Source organism: Leuciscus leuciscus, assembly GCF_965113295.1.
Source record: "Leuciscus leuciscus genome assembly, chromosome: 13".
Classification (NCBI taxonomy): Eukaryota; Metazoa; Chordata; class Actinopteri; order Cypriniformes; family Leuciscidae; genus Leuciscus; species Leuciscus leuciscus.
This window is the reverse complement of record NC_138737.1, coordinates 13,344,967-13,364,537: the sequence shown is the minus strand read 5'-3', so window position 1 is coordinate 13,364,537 and position 19,571 is coordinate 13,344,967. Positions and strand designations below refer to the sequence as shown.

The 19,571-nt window shown below is 39.7% G+C and overlaps 1 protein-coding gene across 4 annotated transcripts in view; it reads left to right on the top strand.

Moving 5' to 3' along the window:
- Positions 1-2,835: 2,835 nt before the first annotated feature.
- The window catches only part of iqsec2a (IQ motif and Sec7 domain ArfGEF 2a), a 79,777-nt gene continuing 63,041 nt past the window's right edge, over positions 2,836-19,571 (top strand). Inside the window, exons 1-3 of one of the 4 annotated variants that reach the window (XM_082188183.1) lie at positions 2,836-3,352; positions 4,368-5,664; positions 11,808-11,837. In XM_082188183.1, coding sequence (XP_082044309.1) covers positions 5,090-5,664; positions 11,808-11,837 — 605 coding nt within the window. In that variant the 5' untranslated portion in view covers positions 2,836-3,352; positions 4,368-5,089. Of the gene's footprint in view, positions 5,665-11,807; positions 11,838-19,571 lie in introns of all 4 variants that reach the window. The other 3 variants (XM_082188182.1, XM_082188187.1, XM_082188184.1) reach the window with 3 other exon arrangements.

Sequence of the window (19,571 nt, the reverse complement as noted above, 5' to 3'; positions counted from 1 at the left end):
TTGTGACAGGTCTTATTAGAGACGCGCTAACATCTCCAACACAGCACAGAAATGCCATAGCACCAGAAATGAAAGTAATCACTACATTACGATATTTGGCAACTGGGAAAATTCCATGTTTGATACATTAAAACCAACATTCAAACCACCTCTTAAATAGATATGCCAGCAATCAGTGTAATTGGAAAGAGTGGAACAATTTTTATCATTCTAAGCCAATCAAATACCTTATAGGAAATTAACAGCATGGTAAATAAAAAAAAAGGATTTATATACACATATATAATGTGTATGTGTGAGAGAGAACAGTCAAATAGGGAAAATTACGCATGTAATTTCAAAGTGAAGGCTTAGAATAGACCCTATACTTAAAATCACTTTTTTTCCCTTCTTGGACAACCAACCAATCACAGTCTTCAAAGGATTGTGTCATACATAGCAACGGGGTCAACCCCGCCTCCTTACTAAGATGAAAGTTTTTGTCTTTTCCTTACTCAGAGTTGCTCTCAGATCGGTCCCGAATCGCTTTTAAGCTAAGACTCCTACGTAAAAGTTTTTAAGCTAAATTAAGAGTTTTCTTAGAGGATTCTTAGAATCTTTATGAATACGGGCCCTGTTCTGCATAGAAAATAAAATGTACTTTTATAGTTTTGGCAGACACTACAGGGTGTCGGAGTCCGACTTTATTACAAACCAACTGTTGGTCCATGTCCAATCCTCCCTCCTGCCCTTTGTTTAATGGAGCACAGCTACTACCATCGAAGCGCTAATGTTACTGTCAGAACGAGACAACAATTGGACCAGACCACATGAAGCCACCACAGCTCTGTAAAGTCTGCAGAGCAAATATCAGATCAACTGTAAAACCGATGTGACATGTTGATGAAGCTCCTTATATAACATGCTGCTTCTTGTGAATGAATAGTTAAAGAATAGGAAATGTTCCTAAAGCATTTGAGAGGGAATGGAAAGCTCAGTGTGAGAGAACAAACGCTGCGGTTGCCCTGTGGGGAGAGAGAGGAAGAGATGGGGAGGGCTGAAAACATGACAGTAGTTTTGAAGCTCAGATCTTCACAATGTTCTCCAGCTTTCTCTTAATGACTGGTGTCAGAGACATAAAAGAGCACAAGAGATGTAAGAGAATGGAACGGAATAACGAAAAAGAGGGAGACAGACAAACAGAGATTGGTTAGATTGAGAGAGAGACGGATGGACATGCGGATGGATGGATGGATAGATAAAGAGAGGAGATGGATATGTAGACTGAAGGATAGTTAGACAAGACAGGTAGAGAAAGACAGATGGATGGGCAGACAGAGACAAATAGATAGATAGACTGAAGTATAGACAGCTAGAGAAAGACAGATGGGCAGACAGAAAGATGAACAGAGAGATGGATGACAAATGGACTGAAGGATAGAAAAACAGAAATATTGAGAAAGATGGATGGACATGCAGACAGATAGAGAGATAGATAGAGAGATGGATGAACAGACAGGCAGACATAGACGAACAGAGGCAGATAGATAGGTAGAAAGAGAGAGTTGGATGACAGATGGACTAAAGAGATAGACAGCTAGAGAAATATGGATGGATGGACAGACAGGCAGAGATGAACAGAGACCGATAGATAGGTAGAAAGAGAGATATGGATGACAGATGGATTAAATGATAGACAGCTAGGGAAAAAAGACGGATGGATGGACAGACAGACAGGCAGATTGATAGATAGATAGATAGATAGATAGATAGATAGATAGATAGATAGATAGATAGATAGATAGATAGATAGATAGATAGATAGATAGATAGATAGATAGATAGCCTTTACAATGAAGATGCAATAAAATAGAGCATTATGCAGCTGAATAATTAAGGCTTCTGTGTGGGAGAGTAAGAAATTAAATGGATTTCTCTCCATCCCTCTATTTTTTTTTCTCTGCAACTCTTTTCTCCTCCGCATGCACCTCTTACATAAACACAGTGGATATCAGTATGCTCTATAGGAGCAAAGCGTGCCCAATTCGCCCATGTAGAACGCAGACTCTCACACATTTCATGAACTTTAAGAAGAGCATTATGCAGTAAGCTGATTAGCCATTGATGCAGAATGGCATAAAGATGCATCCTGGACCAGCAAAACCGTGTAAGCTAGATATCATTTTTGAGCAATATACTGTAGGTGATTCTCACTAGTTTTGTAGTGCATTGTGGGAATTTATCACTGGCATGGCTTGGACAATGAAACATACCTTGAAATGACTGCCTCCCTTGATAGTACACTGACTACTAAGGGAGCTGATTGAGATGCTCTGTATAACATGGCTAGCACAAGCTTATGCATGGCGTGCTGCATCGTATCGGTATATTCTATTGCAAAATTGTTGATTGAAGCATAATTCTACCCTGAACGTGGCATCACTGCATTCCTACTGCTGTTAAATTAAGCTCTAATGATAAAGTAAACCACAACATACTAGTGGTCTGTCCTTTCCTGCATGTGCTTAGCACATCCCTTTCACTCACACGCAGTTCAGCTGTGACTAAGGCACGGAGAGAGAGAAAGAGAGGGCAGGACGTGTGGGTGGAAGTAAGAAAAAAATGGATGGTTTTAATGTGGGTTGCTGAAAGGACTAGAGTGAGAGCACGAGAGTGATTCAGCACATGAAACGTCCTAAAACTGCTGTAAAAGCCAAAAGCTACTTGTCCGTGGTTTTTGCTGCAGTAGAAATGAAAATATTAAAGAAAATATTCATATTGGGCAATGACATTTTAAATTCAGCCGGGCAAAGCCTGGTTTTACATTAATGCCATAGCTACCTGTTGCTGGCTGAAATTAAAATTTGGGCAGCACTGAATGAATGAGAAACATTGTCCCCATGTGTAAATCTATGCTTGCTTTTTCTGCACCACACAGCCTTCGGGTTGAGTAGTGAGGAGAGAGAAGAGAGAGAGCGGGAGAGCAAGAGAGCAAGAGCGCGCGAGAAACTGCACTCATTTTGGCTCAGCTCAAGGAGCCACTCTCCCGTCGAACTAAATGCTACCGCGTTCCAAAATGGCCGACCACGGGGACACAGTTTCCCCGGCATGTTCCTCTAGCGTTACACGCTCGGACCAACGTCAGTGCCTCGATTGAAAAGAAAAATAATATATTCTCTCTGACTCACTCAAATGATTTTAACCCCTGCATCATCCGTTACCACGGCGAAAGGCGCTGAGCTTCATCGACATGCTGCGAAACTAGCGATCGAGACACATGTGGACACTGCGGTGAAACCGAATGGCGGCGAGGGGCGGCAGGTGCAGGGGCTGTTCAGGGAGCATCAGGAAGGAATGCACGTCTGTTCAACATGTGAGCAGTTAATTCATTAGCGAATATCCTTAGTCAGTGGCATCAATTAGGCTTGACATTATGTCACATTCAGGGAGACACAACCGTTTTTTGATATTTAATTAGTTGTCATGCAACGCAGTCTCCATAAATTGACAGCTGTGCTCCATCAGCATGGGTGTTATTTAATGATCTCGCGCGCATTGGCTTGACACTGTGTGGACGAGCACGCGGACGCTTTATTGCGCGTCTCAGCTCTTTCGGGACCTGAGCGCCTTTGCGCTGATCATACAAAGCGACATAAAACTCGACAGGCAGTGGACACCCTGCTGCAAGGATCGTATTTCTTCTCGATTTTGTTTCAGTTGATCGGGAGGACCGCGTTGCCACTTACAGCGACAGAATATCAATAAACATCTGCTCGGTTTAAAGTCATAACGTCGAATTTGGAGATTTAAACGACTTTGACATCATCGTTTTGGGACGCATTCTACATATCGCCTGATTATCGCGCATCTGTACGCGTTGGAGACGCGATTGTCTTCAAGGACTGTCTGGGCAATAAGTGTGAAACCGCTCGTGAGTAAACGACAAATGCGTACATGAAACATTAATGATAGATGTGATTTACACTGAAGAGAGATTTGGGTTCAAGAAAAATGGAATAAAGGTGAAAATTGAATAGTTTGTGCTATGAAATAACGAAATATTTTGTTGAACTGACTTTGCAATGAGTTGAAATACATCATGCGTGGGAAATCCAGGTGATGTTTATAAATGTATAATGATAAGCAATATTAATGGCTTGTATTATTGTAATGAGGGTGCAAAGAAGAGAGAAGGGGGAATTGGTTTGTTCTGAAAGACATGCGCACACCTCCCAGAAGCCAATTTAGTATTGCAGTGGATTTATCAGAAGAACTTTAGTCTCTCTCTCTCTCTCTCTCTCTCTCTCTCTCTCTCTCTCTCTTTCTCTTTCTCTTTCTTTTTCTCCTTCTGTCTCTACACCTTTCTATCTCGATCGCCTCTGGAATAGAATGACTCCTGACGAAAATGTCTCCCAAACACATCAGTCTGGAATATGAGTCATGAATACACAGCCAGAAAACAGCTGCAGTGCTTCAACTCCACATTTCAAAGAGAAACGGAAGAGGACGTGCATCAGAGAAATGGACGAAAAGGAAATCGGCTTTCCTTCCTGTTTAATGGATATTTGCTGACTTGGCTTTTTGCGGTGCATCCTTACCTTGGACTTGAGGTGCTGGGAATGTCCTGTGACTGCCGAATTAGTTTTTTCCCCTCTCTTTTTTCCTCATTTTTATTACCTATTGAGAGTAAATCTAGTTGAATGACTGATGAAATGAATTTCCACAAACCGGCTTTGATCTCAATTCCATGATTCCTTGGTGGCAGTGGAAAAATGACACAGAAGAATAGCAATGCACACTTACACAAACACATGCTCGCACCCATCGTAAACAAGTGAACAAATCCTCTCATTATCATCATCATCCCTTATATGTGAATACAAATTCTCAATATGGAATTCCCTAATCACTTTTCAGTACTGTGACTTCTGAAGCTGAATCTAACTTTGAGGGAATCTCAGATTAAAACCACTGACTATTTTACCCTGGTTACTCAACTCTAACTCCAACACATTTCCGTCTCTCCCCCCCACCCACTCCACGTGGGGGGGAGAGCCTCCACCTACAGGGTGATCCCAGAAGCTTGTCCCGGCAGACGGTGACTGTCAGCATGGATGCAGGCCAGGGCAGCCCGGAGAGCCCTAACCGGGCAGTGGAGTACCTACTGGAGCTCAATAACATCATCGAGAGCCAACAGAAGCTTCTGGAAACTCAACGGCGGCGCATCGAGGAACTGGAAGTGCAGCTGGACCGACTCAGCCAGGAGAACAAAGACCTGAGGCTGGACCGACAACCCTGCCCACCCCCACCTCCACCTCCCATCCACCCTGTCCTGCCACCAAAGTCCCATGCTGCATCCTCCACCGCTGTGTACGCCAATCTGAGCCTCAACAGCGGGCCCATCCCAATACCCGTCCCGGCTCCGGCGCCCCCGCCCCCACCTCCACCCGTACCACCACGGGATCGCCGTGTCAATGCCAACACGCACACAAGGCTCGGCCAAAGCCTGTCAGCTGGACCCAATTCCACGGAGAGAGAAAGGGACCGAGACCGGGGACGAGAACGAGACTGCGCTGCTACCAGTTTGGGAAGCTCTCTGCAGCGAGACGGCACTGCTACCAGTTTGGGAAGCTCTCTGCAGCGAGACGGCACTGCTACCAGTTTGGGAAGCTCTCTGCAGAGACAGTAAGTACAGGCCTGAGGGCTCTTTTACTGCATAGCTGAGGATCTACTGTAGAGTACAGTCTCCACAGCCTCCATGCTGGCTGTTTGGAAAACTGTCAATCAAGAGAGCGTGTGTTTGCATGCAAAAACCGTTTAAGATGTTGGTTGTGCGAGTGTTAACTACTGTAAATAGACTACAGTTAATAGTAATCAATATATTTAAAGGAATAGTTCACTCAAAATTAAATGCATTCTGTCATTGTCAAGTTATCTAGCGCTTTATACAATACAGATTTTCAAAGCAGCATCACAGTAATAAACGGAAAATAACAATCACTGATGCAAACTTGATGCAGATGAGTTCAAGTTCTACTGTAAAGTATATCTAAAAAGACAGTAGTGTAATTTTTTTTAGCTCAAGTCAGTTCAGGGTTGATTCGGTTCAGTTCAATAACTGTAAAGTTGATCAAGTATGAAACGAGTATGATATGGGTTTAATTGAGTTATAAGCAGCTCTACAGAAGACAATAGAGTAATTATTCAGCTCGAGTCAGTTCAGTGTTGATGCAATTCAGTACAATAACAGTCTCATCTCGAAATTGCAAAATTCATTAATAATGAAACAACTTTTATTCAGTTTTAAAGCAGCTTTACAGAAGATAACAGCCTCCTCATCTGTCCAGCTCAATTCACTTCAAGTTTGGTTCTCATCCGTCAGTGTAGTCAAACCGATAATATTACTAAATATGACACCCTCATGTCATTCCAAACCTGTAGAACTTCGTGTGACACAAAGAATGATGTTTGAAAATGGACCCCATTGACTTTCAATGTGGTTGAAACATTCTTCAAAATATCATCTTTTGTGTCATGTAGAGAAAAAAAAGGCAGTCATACAGGTTTGGAACATCATGAGTGTGTAAATGATGACTGAATTTTTGATTGAACTATCCTTTAAAGCAAGTACAGGGAAACTGCTGCGTGGACTGTAATATTTACTGACACTGGATGAAGATTTGACCTACACATGCATTTCCTGTAGATTACACTAGTAATGTTGGTGCAGAACTAAGAAAGCACCTTTCAGAGGGTATTTCTCCTGTTTGCACTCTGACTATCTTTCAAAACTGAAATTGAGTGCAACAGTCTGTCACAATAGAACTGTTTCCAGGCCATCGGACAGGCAGCTGGCTGTGCCATCGAGCCTGAACATTACATAAGCCAGCAGACTCTTATCTGGACAGACTTGTGCTGGGCCATTGGCAGAGTGACAGGCTAATGTCATGGGATCCTGAGATTGAATTAGCATTCTAAATCTGTCACAAATGTCATAACTTTTTTTGATATTGAAACACATTGGACCATGCCAGTTTGATTTCTGGAGAATAAGGAGGTTCCAGGAAGTTTAGCTGTATTTTACTGTAAACAAAGATTTTAGCAATTTAGAAAATAATCTAAAATCATTTGCGAATGGTGCACAACCCTATTGGTTTGGGATGAAATGCATTTTTTTTTTCCGGCTATCCCTTTAAACTGATGCTGTTGCTATCTTAAAATACAGTTTTTAAAAAAAAAAGTGTTGGATGGTCCCTGAACAGATTTCCACATTGAGCAAAGCTGTCAGTAGCCTGGAGACTGTCAATATCATTCCCAGCGTTTGCTGTGTCAATAGACTCCATATAAATCCAGAGAGAGATGGTACAGAAGTGTAGTCGGCCACTCCTTGTGCTGCTGACAGTTGGGTTGTTTGTCTCCATCCCTGCATTGCTGAGGAATCGACCTCTCCATTGCACCTCTGATCACTGTAGTGTGCACTTGAGCCGGCCTCATCACAGCATGCGATGCATACAGATTCGTGCTTGAGAGTGTGCAGATTAACGTTAGTGGATTGGTTCAGTGTCGAGCACTGCAGTACAGCATCTCCTGTAGTTTTTTAGGCTGGTGGCTGGTGTGGTGTGGAGATTCGTTTTGTATGTATGATCGGGCCACTGTGTAGGAGAGGTTGTGATTTAAAATTCAGATTGTGGATCAACTTGTGTGGGAGAGAGTAGCATAGAAAGAGAGCGAAATAGGCTACAGAATTCACTGCACCCTTTTTGTGTTGCTGACTTTCAAGGTTTTGTTTCTCCAATATTCACACCTCTTATAGGCTATTTGTTTCTCTTGCGCTGATTCCAATGGAGAGAAACCTGAATGCCCTCTGATAAATTGAGTGCTTTCCTTATCATCTGAGACTTATTTCTTTCTTCCTTGAGGGCAGATAGTGCACTTCATTTCTTCTTGCATAGTAATCATGCTTAAACTGTAGTATTTGTTAGGGGTGGTGATTTTTATTCATACTGTACTAGTGACTCTAATCTTTTACATCTGTTCACCAAAAAAAAAAAAGTGTTCACTGATTTTAGTCACTATTTGGTGAGACTAAATCTGCGAGAGTCTTCTATATGACAAACTGTAAATCCATGAATCTTTAGGATATTGTTTGCGATAAATAATAAATGCACTGTCTTCTTGTTTTAATAGAACGTTAACATTATTTATAAGTAATATTAGGAGTTTCACTAGCTGCGTTTATATGGACCCTAATAATCCGCTTGGAATCGGACTAGTAGTACAGTCGGAAATTCGGAATAAAAGTCACATGTAAGTATCAATCGAAATAAATTGGCCAAATCTGATTGAAATTTTATTTGGATTGTAAGGGGTGGTTTACACCTTTTCTAATCAGTTTGATAGGACGTATAAACACTTGATCGGATTGAAACGGACAATGGAAAACTCTATGTGCAATGGCGTAGAAATGGCGTAATGGCGTAATGACGTATGACACAGAACAAGCTGTTGTTATTTTTGAATATAGTGTCATAAGTGACTGTTGTCAGTCTAAAATTCTCCCTCCACTCATTATTATCTGTGAAGTGATACAGGACAGTCCTTGCTTCTGACTCTCATCCACAGATGCCTTGTTTTGGGTGCGGGAAGGAGCATTTTTACTGCTACACATCACAAAGCTTTATGTGCTCGTCATCTCCTAATTATTACCAACAATACGTTTTTGGTTGCTCAGTTTGTTCACAATTACTTTGTTCATTCATGAGATTCAGTGTCACCCTGAGTCTCATTCTGATTCAAAACACTTGATCTTTGCTTGTGTTAAGTAAGCCTTTGAAGGCAGGAAAAAGCTTGTCTTGTGAAAAATATTAGATAAACACATTTAGAAACTATCAGCTCCCATAGTTTTTTTTTATTAAAAAAAATTAATAAAATGAAGATAAAAGTAGATTTAACTCCTCTGCCTTGGTGTCATCTCCTGTATCAGATGATTCGCATGATAAATGCATGAACTCACTAGCCGTCTCGTAAACAGCATCTGGTCGATGTGGCAATGTGTTTACTTTACACCTGAGCGGCTTTAGTGCTGCTAGCTTTAGCTTTGCATCATCTTTACCTGAAACAATGGAAAGTCACATGACATATGAGTGCAGATGGCTTGCTTTACTGATTTTGGCGTTTTACAGACTTTTATGACAGTTAGCCATCATTTGACTGATTTTGAATGAACAGCATATATCCATCCATTTTTCTTTTACTTTATTGCCAAATTTCCCAATCTCTTGTTCACACCCTCACCAGCCCTCCCTTGGTGTTGAGCAGATGGCACACCAGCATGCCATTTTCTTTAGGGTCGCCTTTTCTCTTTTCACCCACAAGGGTCGTTTACAGCATCGTCTTTTCATGTGAGCTCTATTTCGGTTTATATCCATGTTTCTTGTCCCTTTTTTTTTCACGCCCTTATCCCGTCAGCGGATCCAAATCACCCAACTTGGGTGATCACAATCTTTCTCTTTCTCTGGTGTAATGCTTTCGGCTAATGAACAAGTGTAACTACTGCTGTGGGTGAGCTGTTGAGGTGGGATTGTTTCTCAGAATAATTAGCATGGTCGGTGTTAATTACATTTGTCTATTGAAGGTGGCAATTACTGTCGTAGATGTGAGTCTTTGAGTAATGTTGGAGGACTGACTGATAGAGTTTATAAAATTATGATATAATTGAATGTCTATGGAGAAGCTTTCGGGGCAGTCAAACCTGACACCTGCATGCTTTGTGGGATAGTTGTTGTTTTTTATGAGTTTTTCTCCTAATCAAAGTAGTAATTCATTTTACTCTAATTTTATAGTTAGTGTAAATGGAGAGGGTGACGAAAAGCAGTGTTTTGTCAGTCCACCTGGTGGCATAACAGAAGATGTCATGTGACCTTTTTAATATTATTAACCCAGAGTCATTCTTAAAGGGTTAGTTCTCCCAAAAATGAAAATTCCGTTATTAACTACTCACCCTCATGTCGTTCTAAACCCGCATGACCTTCGTTCATCTTCGGAACACAAATGAATATATATATTTTTTATGAAATCTGAGAGCTTTCTGTCCCTCCATAGACTGCATCGTTATTACCACTTTCAAGGCCCAGAAAGGTAGTAAATACATTGTTAAAATAGTCCATGTGACTACAGTGGTTCAACCTTAATGTGACGAGAATATTTTTGTGTGCAAAACCCCTCCAAAAAGAATGACTTTATACAACAATCTCTTCTCTTCCATGTCAGTCTGCTACGTTGTTCACGTAGTAAGCACAGTGCAGCACCTCCAGGTTTTACGTCAGAATGCCAGCTCATTATTGGGCAGCTTCTGCGTCCGCATCACACGCAATGGTGCTCATGTGAACTGCGACAGCCAATAATGAGCCGTAGAACCTGGAAGTGCTGCGCTTTGTTTACTCCTAAGTAGGGCTGCAACGATTAATCGCAATTTACATGTAATCGCACTTAAATCGATTTGGCTTATTGCGATTTTGAAATCGCAAAGGATGCGATTTGTTATGCGCAGCTTGTCAGTTATGTACGGCTCTGTAAACGCTGCTCCGTCTGAAAGCACTGTGAGTTTGAGGCATATTTAGCGTGTTTGCGTGAGAGTGCCCTCTGGCGTTCAGATGGAGCAGTATTTACTACTGATCAGCCGCACTCCACTGACAAGCTGATACCACCTTGAAAGTGGTAATAATGATGCTGTCTATGGAGGGTCAGAAGCTCTCGGATTTCATCAAAAATATCTTGATTTGGGTTCTGAAGATGAACCAAGGTCTTACGGGTTTGGAACGACATGAGGGTGAGTGAGTAATGACAGAATTTACATTTTTGAGTGAACTAACCCTTTAACATAAACACAGCACATTTGTAAACCCTGCATCAGAGGTCCTCTGCTCCTGGAGACCCACTGTCCTGCAAAGTTTATTTTCAACTGCTTTAGCACACCTGCATGTGATTTTTACAGCAATCCTGGGAGCTTAATTAGCTACTTTATATGTGTTTGATTAAGGTTGGAGCTAAATTCCCTACCCAGGAGCAGGAAAGACCTCTGCCCTGCATAATTGTTCTTATTTGCATATTTATAAGGTTAAAAACGTGGTTTCTTTTTCTGTGGTGTTGTACTGGGTAGCTCTGATAACCTCTGATAACAGATCATTCTAAATTGTAATGTAGAAACATGCATTTTCTGATGCTTTGAAACTATATGTATAGTAAAAATGCGTTATACAAATAAATGTGAATTGAATTGAATTCGCTCAGCCCACAGTGAAATCTCATTTGTTCAAAGTCCTGCTCCACATAACTGTAAACTTCAAATATGTTCTGATTGGCTGTGATTGACACTGTAAACCTGTCCGTTTAGTACTCTGTTTAAGAGCCCAAGAAATGTGAGTTTTCTAGCCTTGGATTCCCATTGATAAAGTGGGAAAGAAGTCAAGTGGAGATCAAAATATGGTGATCGTTGATACAATAATGCATTGATATTAGTCTCACAGCAAGTTTATTTATATATTTTGATTTTATCTTTTCACAAAACTGTTGATTCCCAGCCCTTCTATCCATGATTGGAACTGTAGTCAGTCAGGATTTCAAGTAGATCTTTTGAGAAAATCATTGATATTTGTGATCATTCAAAATCATTTCCCTGCACAAGATCAATTCGCATTTGCTCCATTGTTGTGTATGTATTCCTTACTGTACATGTTCAACAATATAACATTACTGACACTTCCACTTTCTTTGTTGTCTCCATGTTTGTCTGTCTCTGTCTCTCACTCTTTCTTCCACTGGATCCACAGGACAGAAGGAGACTCCTCCAACAAAGACAGGTCTGTGTTCACGCTTTCATTTAATCTCCATTTCTCCTCCTCCACAGTGCACTCTCTGACTCCTGTAGTAGCGCACGCTTCGTCAAGTGACAGAGGCCTGTTCTATCTAGGGCAGCCTGAATGCATGTGGGACATGCCATTGCTTCTAATGACTTATTGCTTCACTCTATGAAAGAGCTCTTGCATCTGGAGCAGGTTTAGCAGAAGAACAGCACTGTGAGCTAACTGAGAGATAAGTGTGAGAACATCAGAACAGAGGGATGAAAATCATTTGGAAATCGAGAATTATCGTCACTTGGCTGCAAGACTCCCTGTTAGCGGTTGCCGTAGTGACCAATATGCCCAGTGTGAGTATGTTAATGGGTATTGATATGCATGTCGCTTGCATTCGCCCATATAGTGAACGCGGACATGGGCGTCAGTGGTTAGTCAGAAGTAACATGAGTAATGTCCCAGCTGTGAGCGTGTGTTTTGCGTGTAGGAGTGTTAGTGGGTGCAGGGAAAACGGTCAAATGGCAAGAATGTGCTGGATTGTGATATGTTGGGAATGTCTCCTCCTGTACAAAAAAGCTTATTTTGTGTGTTTTAATGCCTTGGTGTTGGTATCAGAATGAGCTGTGATTTTTGGAGTGTCTCTCGCGGCGTTGTTATGACGATTCCTCACCATGGGCACGAGCCGGGGATCTGAAGGATAAATGATTGGTTGTCATGGCAACACCTGTAGATGAACTGGGTTGCCGAAAAAAGTTGCCCGTGTAATACATAACCCATTCTGTGCATTTTTAGTGTGCTTAGGAGTGTATATGCGTGTGGGTGTGCATGTATTTGTGTTCCCTACACACAGCAGAAGGACACCGATGAACAGAGCTTGAGGACAAGGCCGCTGCTATGTCACGTTTCACTATAATTACTCTCCGGATGCTTTTGTCCTTGGTTCACGAGTCGCACCGTGTTATGGATGTGAATTTAATTGTTCCCGCATTGTTAAATCGCAGTAATACGTTCTTAATAAATGTGACATCGTTTATGCATTGTGCTATGAATCATACTTGTTTTTGTTTGTCACTACAACACTAATGCAAGGTTGCAATAATTAATGAAATCGCTTTCATATTCCTGCTCAACTTGATTTCCTGAGCCGGCGGAGCGCGGGTTGGTCTCTGCTGGGCTAAGCGTGGAAATAACTGGCAGCAGAGGTTTGAGCTTCTTCCACCCCAGCAGCAATGCATCACTTCAGCCCCCTGCTTTCAACCACCAGCCCTAGAGCTCTGCGTGTTACGCTGCATTGGAACTGGACTTATGATGTAATTTTTTTTTTTTTTTTTTTTTTTTTTTTTTTTGCACAGAACGTGTGAACCATGCAGTGTATTCCAGTACAGAACGTGTGAACCAGTGTATTCCAGTAGTGTTATTTATATGATTATTTTATTTATTATTTTAAATGTATTTTATTTATTAAATTTTTTGTTTCTATTTAGTATTTATTTATTTATTTATTTATCAGTTAATTTTAGTCAATTTAATACATCAACTTAAATATTAGAGATGTTGCCTTGGCAACTAACTTAACATTTTTTTTTTTTTAGCTTTATTTATATTAACGAAAGCAAATTTGCACACAAAAAAAAGGTTCTATTTACAAGTAACAACGCTATAATTATTCCAGTATAATGTGCGAATGTAACCTGACTGTTGCTCAGTACCAAATTTATCATACAAAACCAAAATGTCCTTTAAAATACAAAAATCAATGTTATTCTTGACCATCATGAACTGCCAAGGTCCAGCTATGTGCAAAACATAGCGTAATAACAGGGTTCGTACAAGGTGCTTAAAGGGCTTGAATTTTTTATTGAAGTCCTGGAAAACTCTTGAAAACAGCCATATTTACGAAGAGGTACTTGAAAAGTGCTTTACTTATTTAAATACAATATATATGAATACAATCCACGGATACAATCTTTTCACGCAAAATTAACACTGCAGTCCATCTGATAAACCCCCATCAGACCTTTTCTCGGTGCAAAGTACACCAACATTATAATATAAAATACTTTTTTTGAGCAATAATAGCCGTTATAAACTTTGTATTTAATATATACTATTAAATATGTTGTATTTTGGATACCACATATCTGTAATTTGAGTTAAAAAAATCCTAAACATATTGTTCGATAAGTGGGATTTCTGATTGTAGTCCTTGAAAACCAAAAAAGTAGTGCTTAAAAAGTCCTTGAAAGTCCTGGAATTTCTTTTTACAGTATCTGTGTGAACCCTGTAATAATAACATGACACATTCTTAATAGGAAATACAGCATAAGGATGATTCTTTGTTATTTGAGTGTTTGATTTGCAAGTTTCAGTAGCCATTAATTTATCGCATAAAACGTTTTATTTTTTTACTTAGCATATTAAAATTTTTTGAGGATGATTGTATGGGAATGTAATGCAACTTGTCTATAATAGAATCTGCCTAATTTTGGCAGTTTCTGCTAAGCAGTGTTTTTTGTCTGCTAAGCATTTGTACACATCTATTACATTTTGTATGAGATTTTATTTACATATTTTTCAGTTTAAGTTGTAATTTAGCTATGCGCTTTTGTCATTTTTATTAGTTTTTGTTTTTTAAAATATTTATACTTTTAGCTTTCTGTACTTTGCACAGTTACATATTTTTTACAATTTATTATTTGCATTGTTTTTGTTTTTTCCCTCTGCTTTCCCTGGGGGAAAAAACTGCATGTTATATTAGATAAGCAAACATATTAAATAGATGAAAAGGGTGCGAAATATGCTGTTATTCCGTGGAAATCTCTGGAGCTTTCTTTAAACGCACACTATGTGCTGCCCTTCAGTATGTACTATCTTTTAAGTTTGAACATCTCTGAGGGGTAGAATTATATTGCAGCTCTTTCATTAGTAAATAATCACTTTCAGGGATGGCGTTATTTTTCTGTGAACAGTTGTATAGCAGATTTGCCTATATTCTGGAGTGACAGAATTTTTGCACGTTAGAATGAGGTTCGATCACTTGGTTGGGACCGAATGTCAGCTTGTGCATTTTTGTATGTTTAGCGATTTGAGGTTTGTTGTGTGTGCAGAATTAACTATGAAACATTCAGCAGAACGCAGGGCCGCAGCCGGGAATATTTACCTGTGACCCGTGGCGAGGGCAGACCATATTTGTGTATGCTGCAATGTTTAATTTTGTCCTAGTTTCCTTGAATCCAAGCAATGACCCAAAAGAACGGCACCAAGCTGCCATTGTGTGAGTTGATTTTTAACTTTACGTCTGTTAGGATGGGTGCAGAATTTTTTGGGTTCCTGGATCCGTCAACATGCACAACAAACAGTCTTTTACACAAGTTTATATTTGCACGTTAATAGTCTATATTAAACTTAATGTCCAAATCAGGTCAAAATTAACACGCAAATTAAACGCAAAATAAAACAAGATAATTGACCAAAACCAAACACACATTCAGCCTCCAGCTGAAAAGATATTCATGCAACCATGAATTTAATATGCACTTTCATTGCTTCAGCCTCTGAGCACACTAGCAGGTCGATTACACTTTAACTGACAGACATATTTCCCTTCAGAATACTGAATGACTTGAAGAAATCAACAGAAATGCAACATCAGGAAATGAAGATGGATGCTTTTTGTTCATGACTAAACTATGCAGAGTGAAACTGACAGCCCACCTGAATAGTTATGACAAATTCCACCAGCTCAAACGGAGTGTCTCGGCGATAAAGGAAGTGTGCGCGCAAGTGAAATTGAATTGACAGGGCTATGCGGGCATGGTGGGGACATCTTCCTTGACCTCAGCTAATGTGATAGCCCTCAGCTTTAACACAGTGAGTTCACAGTCAATAGACCTTAGTCATGTTTAATTTTACACAAAAGAAAACGAGGCTCTGAGGGAAAAACTGAAGAACAGCCTCCTACTGTCCCCAGTCCCAAATCACTTTCATTGAATGGAAAAGAGCACCTTGAACATTTTGTAAAATGTCTTCTTTAATGTTCAACAGAAGAAAGTAAGTCTGGAATGACAGGAGCGTGAACAAATGATGGCAATTTTCATTTTTGTGTTAAACATCCGCACACGATCCTAATCAATTCATTAAAGAGATGTATCTACTCTTAACCCTTAAAGAGATTTATCTACCCTTAACTTTAAGTATGTACTTGTATAATCACAGCAGGACAGAGTATTTGGCCGCAGCTAGTTTGTTCAAGCAGGGCACAAAGTCACAGAAGTGCTCTTTTGTTCTTTTTTTTTTTTTTTCTCTCCCTTGTGGGCTTCAGTAGAAGTGTTGCTGGGGGAATGAGGTGTGTTATCACAAATGTGTTTGTGTAAAGAACTGTGTGGGCGACAGAGAGAAAGAGAGGGAGAGACAAAAATGGAGAAGGAGAGAAATGCATAAAGAAGAACAGAGGTACTAATTGAAAGAAGGAAGGAGTGAGAGGAGGAGTAATGTGTAAAAAGAGAGGACAGTGCAGCTGACAGGCTAATAAAACATGCAGGGAATTACAAAGGAAATGAGCCTTCTCTGCTCACACATACACACTCCCACATCCTATCAAACACACAAAAACATCAACACAAAACCGCTCCATTATTTGCGTCAAGGGATGTCAAAAGTCTGTCAAAGGATGTCAAAAATGTTAAATTTTTAAATTTTTGTTGTTGTTTTGGCAGTGCATGTGAATAATGCACTTTTTGGTCCAAATGGCAGTCTTTTTTTATTAATTTATTAATTTATTTTTAAGAAATGGATGTCAGAATATCGAATTTGTGCATTTGAGGGTAAACGTGGTTTACAAGCCCTGCTGCCATTTGTTTTTAAACATACAACAAGATAGACAAGAAAAAGAGAGAACCCCTCACTGTACTTTACACTTTTTAGAATTATTTAGAACAAATTGTCAATAATGCTTAAGTATTTGGAAGAAACAGTTACTCCTTTTAATATACAGCATTTTTTTTTTTAAGAAGTCTCTCATGCTTTATTTGATAAATACAGTAAAAACTGTAATGTTGTGAAATATTTCTTTCAATTTAAAATAACATTTGAATATATTTTAGAATGTAATTTATTCCTTTGGCAAAGCTGAATTTTCAGTATCATTACTGCAGTCTTCAGTCACATGATCCTTAAGAAATCATTCTAATATACTGATTTGGTGGTCAAGAAACATTTGTTGTCATCATTGTTAAAAACAGTTTTGCTGCTTAATATTTTTGTGGAAACCATGATACTTTTTTTGTTTTGTTTAGTTTTTTTGTATTCTTTAGAAAGAAAGTTTAAAATAACTTTAAATACAATTCTTTAGAAATAGAACGTTTAAAATAGCATAACATAATGGTATTTATTTGAAAGTAAAGACATTTATATTTATATTATATTTGTGATCCATGCTACATGAGTAACCGGAGACGTTTTTTGTTGTGGTATTGAAATTAATATCGTAACATCATGATATTGGTATCGGCCACTGAAATATTGGTATCATGAAAGCCCTTGTGGCATCAGAACTTTAGTTTTTTCTGATCAGTGAAACATTTGCATTGTCTTGTTGAATCTTAAATTTTTTTTATTGTTCATTGTCTTGTCAATCCATGTGATTTGACAGCAGCACTGCCTGAAAGCAGTGTGTGATATCCTCCTCTGTCTATTAGGGGCCGCACCATGTTTCCCTCGACTTGCATCAGCCCTTCCAGATGAGTCCAGAGAGACTCGCGGAGCAGCAGAAGATGGTTATACAGGGTTTGGCTCTTGAGGTGCTTGTTCACCGAGAGAGACGTGATGAGGCATTCTCTCTCTCCTTTGCAGTGGGATGGTGCATGTCAGCTGGTTTTAAGGTGACCACATGGGCGTGATGGGGACAGACTGCTTTTTTCTTTTTCTTTTTTGTTGCTGGGCAGCAAAATTGAGTTTTTAAAGTGTGTGTGTGAAAAAGAGCGAAAGAGCAGTTGAGGAAAGGGCTTGTTAGAGGTTGTGTACCAATACAGTCCTTCCCTAGAGGATTTGGCGCTCTGTGTGTGTGCGCACATTTCCAACAGCTGTCCCAGCTGCGTTCTTACCAGAACATTGCAACTGTGCTGCTTACAAATTCTTCCTGATGAAGGAAATCACTAACACAGAACTGATGGAAAAAGGAAATGTCGTATTAAACACAATGATTGAAGCGGATGGAATATATGACCTTATCTCTTTTTTGAATGGCACAAAAAAAAGTGTAATGTTCAGTAATTTTGAGGAGATTTATTCTGGCAATGGATTCCGTGTTACGTTTTGTTCATTCTTTCCCCTCAATTTATAATTTTTTTTGTTAAAATACTCTTACACCACTTCATGTGCATTTATATGAGGATTTCTTAAGTTAAAGTGCCCCTATTATGCTATTTTAAAGTTTCCTAATGTTGTTTTGGAGTCTCCTACAACAGGTTTACATTTATCAAAGGTCAAAAAACTGTTATATACATTATACATAATATACATTTGCACATCACCACATTTTCAATAATTCTCAAACAACTAGTGAGATGATATGAATCAACCTCTCTAAATCCCGCTTTTCCGTGAGCTACTCTACTCTGGTTGGCCAGACAGCTCAGTCTGTTGTGATTGGTTTACTGCGTACAGCGCGCGCGTCGAAAACAAAAACGCCCATTGCCATAAAAACGTCATCTCTGCTTGTCCTGAGGCTTCCTACACCGTGAACTAAACACAGTAATGAACAATGACGTCGATTTGACCATATCAATCCGAGCGCGAGTCCGATGATGAAACACTGGAAGAACTAGTTATTGAACCTGAACCTCAGTTGCAAGGACGACTCGAGCAGGACGTTTCTCAGTGATACACTATTCAGTTTGAGGTACATTATGAGATGTTGCAACTGTAATTCCTCAACATCAGCATGAACAAGTACATGTCCATCAACAAACCGATTATTTTACTTGTAATAATTTATTTACCGAGTATTTTTCTAATATATTGCGATGAACACGTGGAAACTATCAATAACAGTGCATGTATGCAATGTACAGTATACGTTAGTCCAGCTCTAGCGTGAACGACTGATGTAACATAAACGTTGGTAAAATAAATCTTGCTCAATGCGTAATCTTTCCTTAAAGTAATGAGAACAACAGACAATCTGCATTAATAGACATGGGCAATAGTGGCCCACAACTAATTAGCAGAAATATTTCAGTAAGACAGTAATAACGTGAGTTAGCCAGTTAGCAGGAGACCTACACAATATAAAACTCAAAACTAAGTATTTTGAACACCATCTTTCAAGAGCGAGCGATTTGTGAATCCTGTATTGAACTCCGAGATTTGAGAAGCAATCGTCAGTGAAATAAAGGGAACACAGCAAAAGTTTACCGATATCATGGTAAAGATGAATTTTAACCACTGATTCTTCACATGTTCGTCCTTGGGCAGTGTAAAAAAACTGGCTTTACCTTCACATTGTAGAGCACAGTGTCTTCTCGACATGATGCTATCCAGTATCCACAGGAATCAGCTGCTGGTTTGAGGTTCAAGTTTTCCCTGGTGTCTGCGCGCGCAATAAGTGGGTGGGCAATAAAATATTAAATAATTGTTTCTGTAGTGTTATCAAAACATTTTGTTTTAGAATCCTGAACCAGCCGCACACAGTAACAGGCTCAGCCAATGGAGTGAGTTTGGGGCGGGGCTATCTGTTTGGGC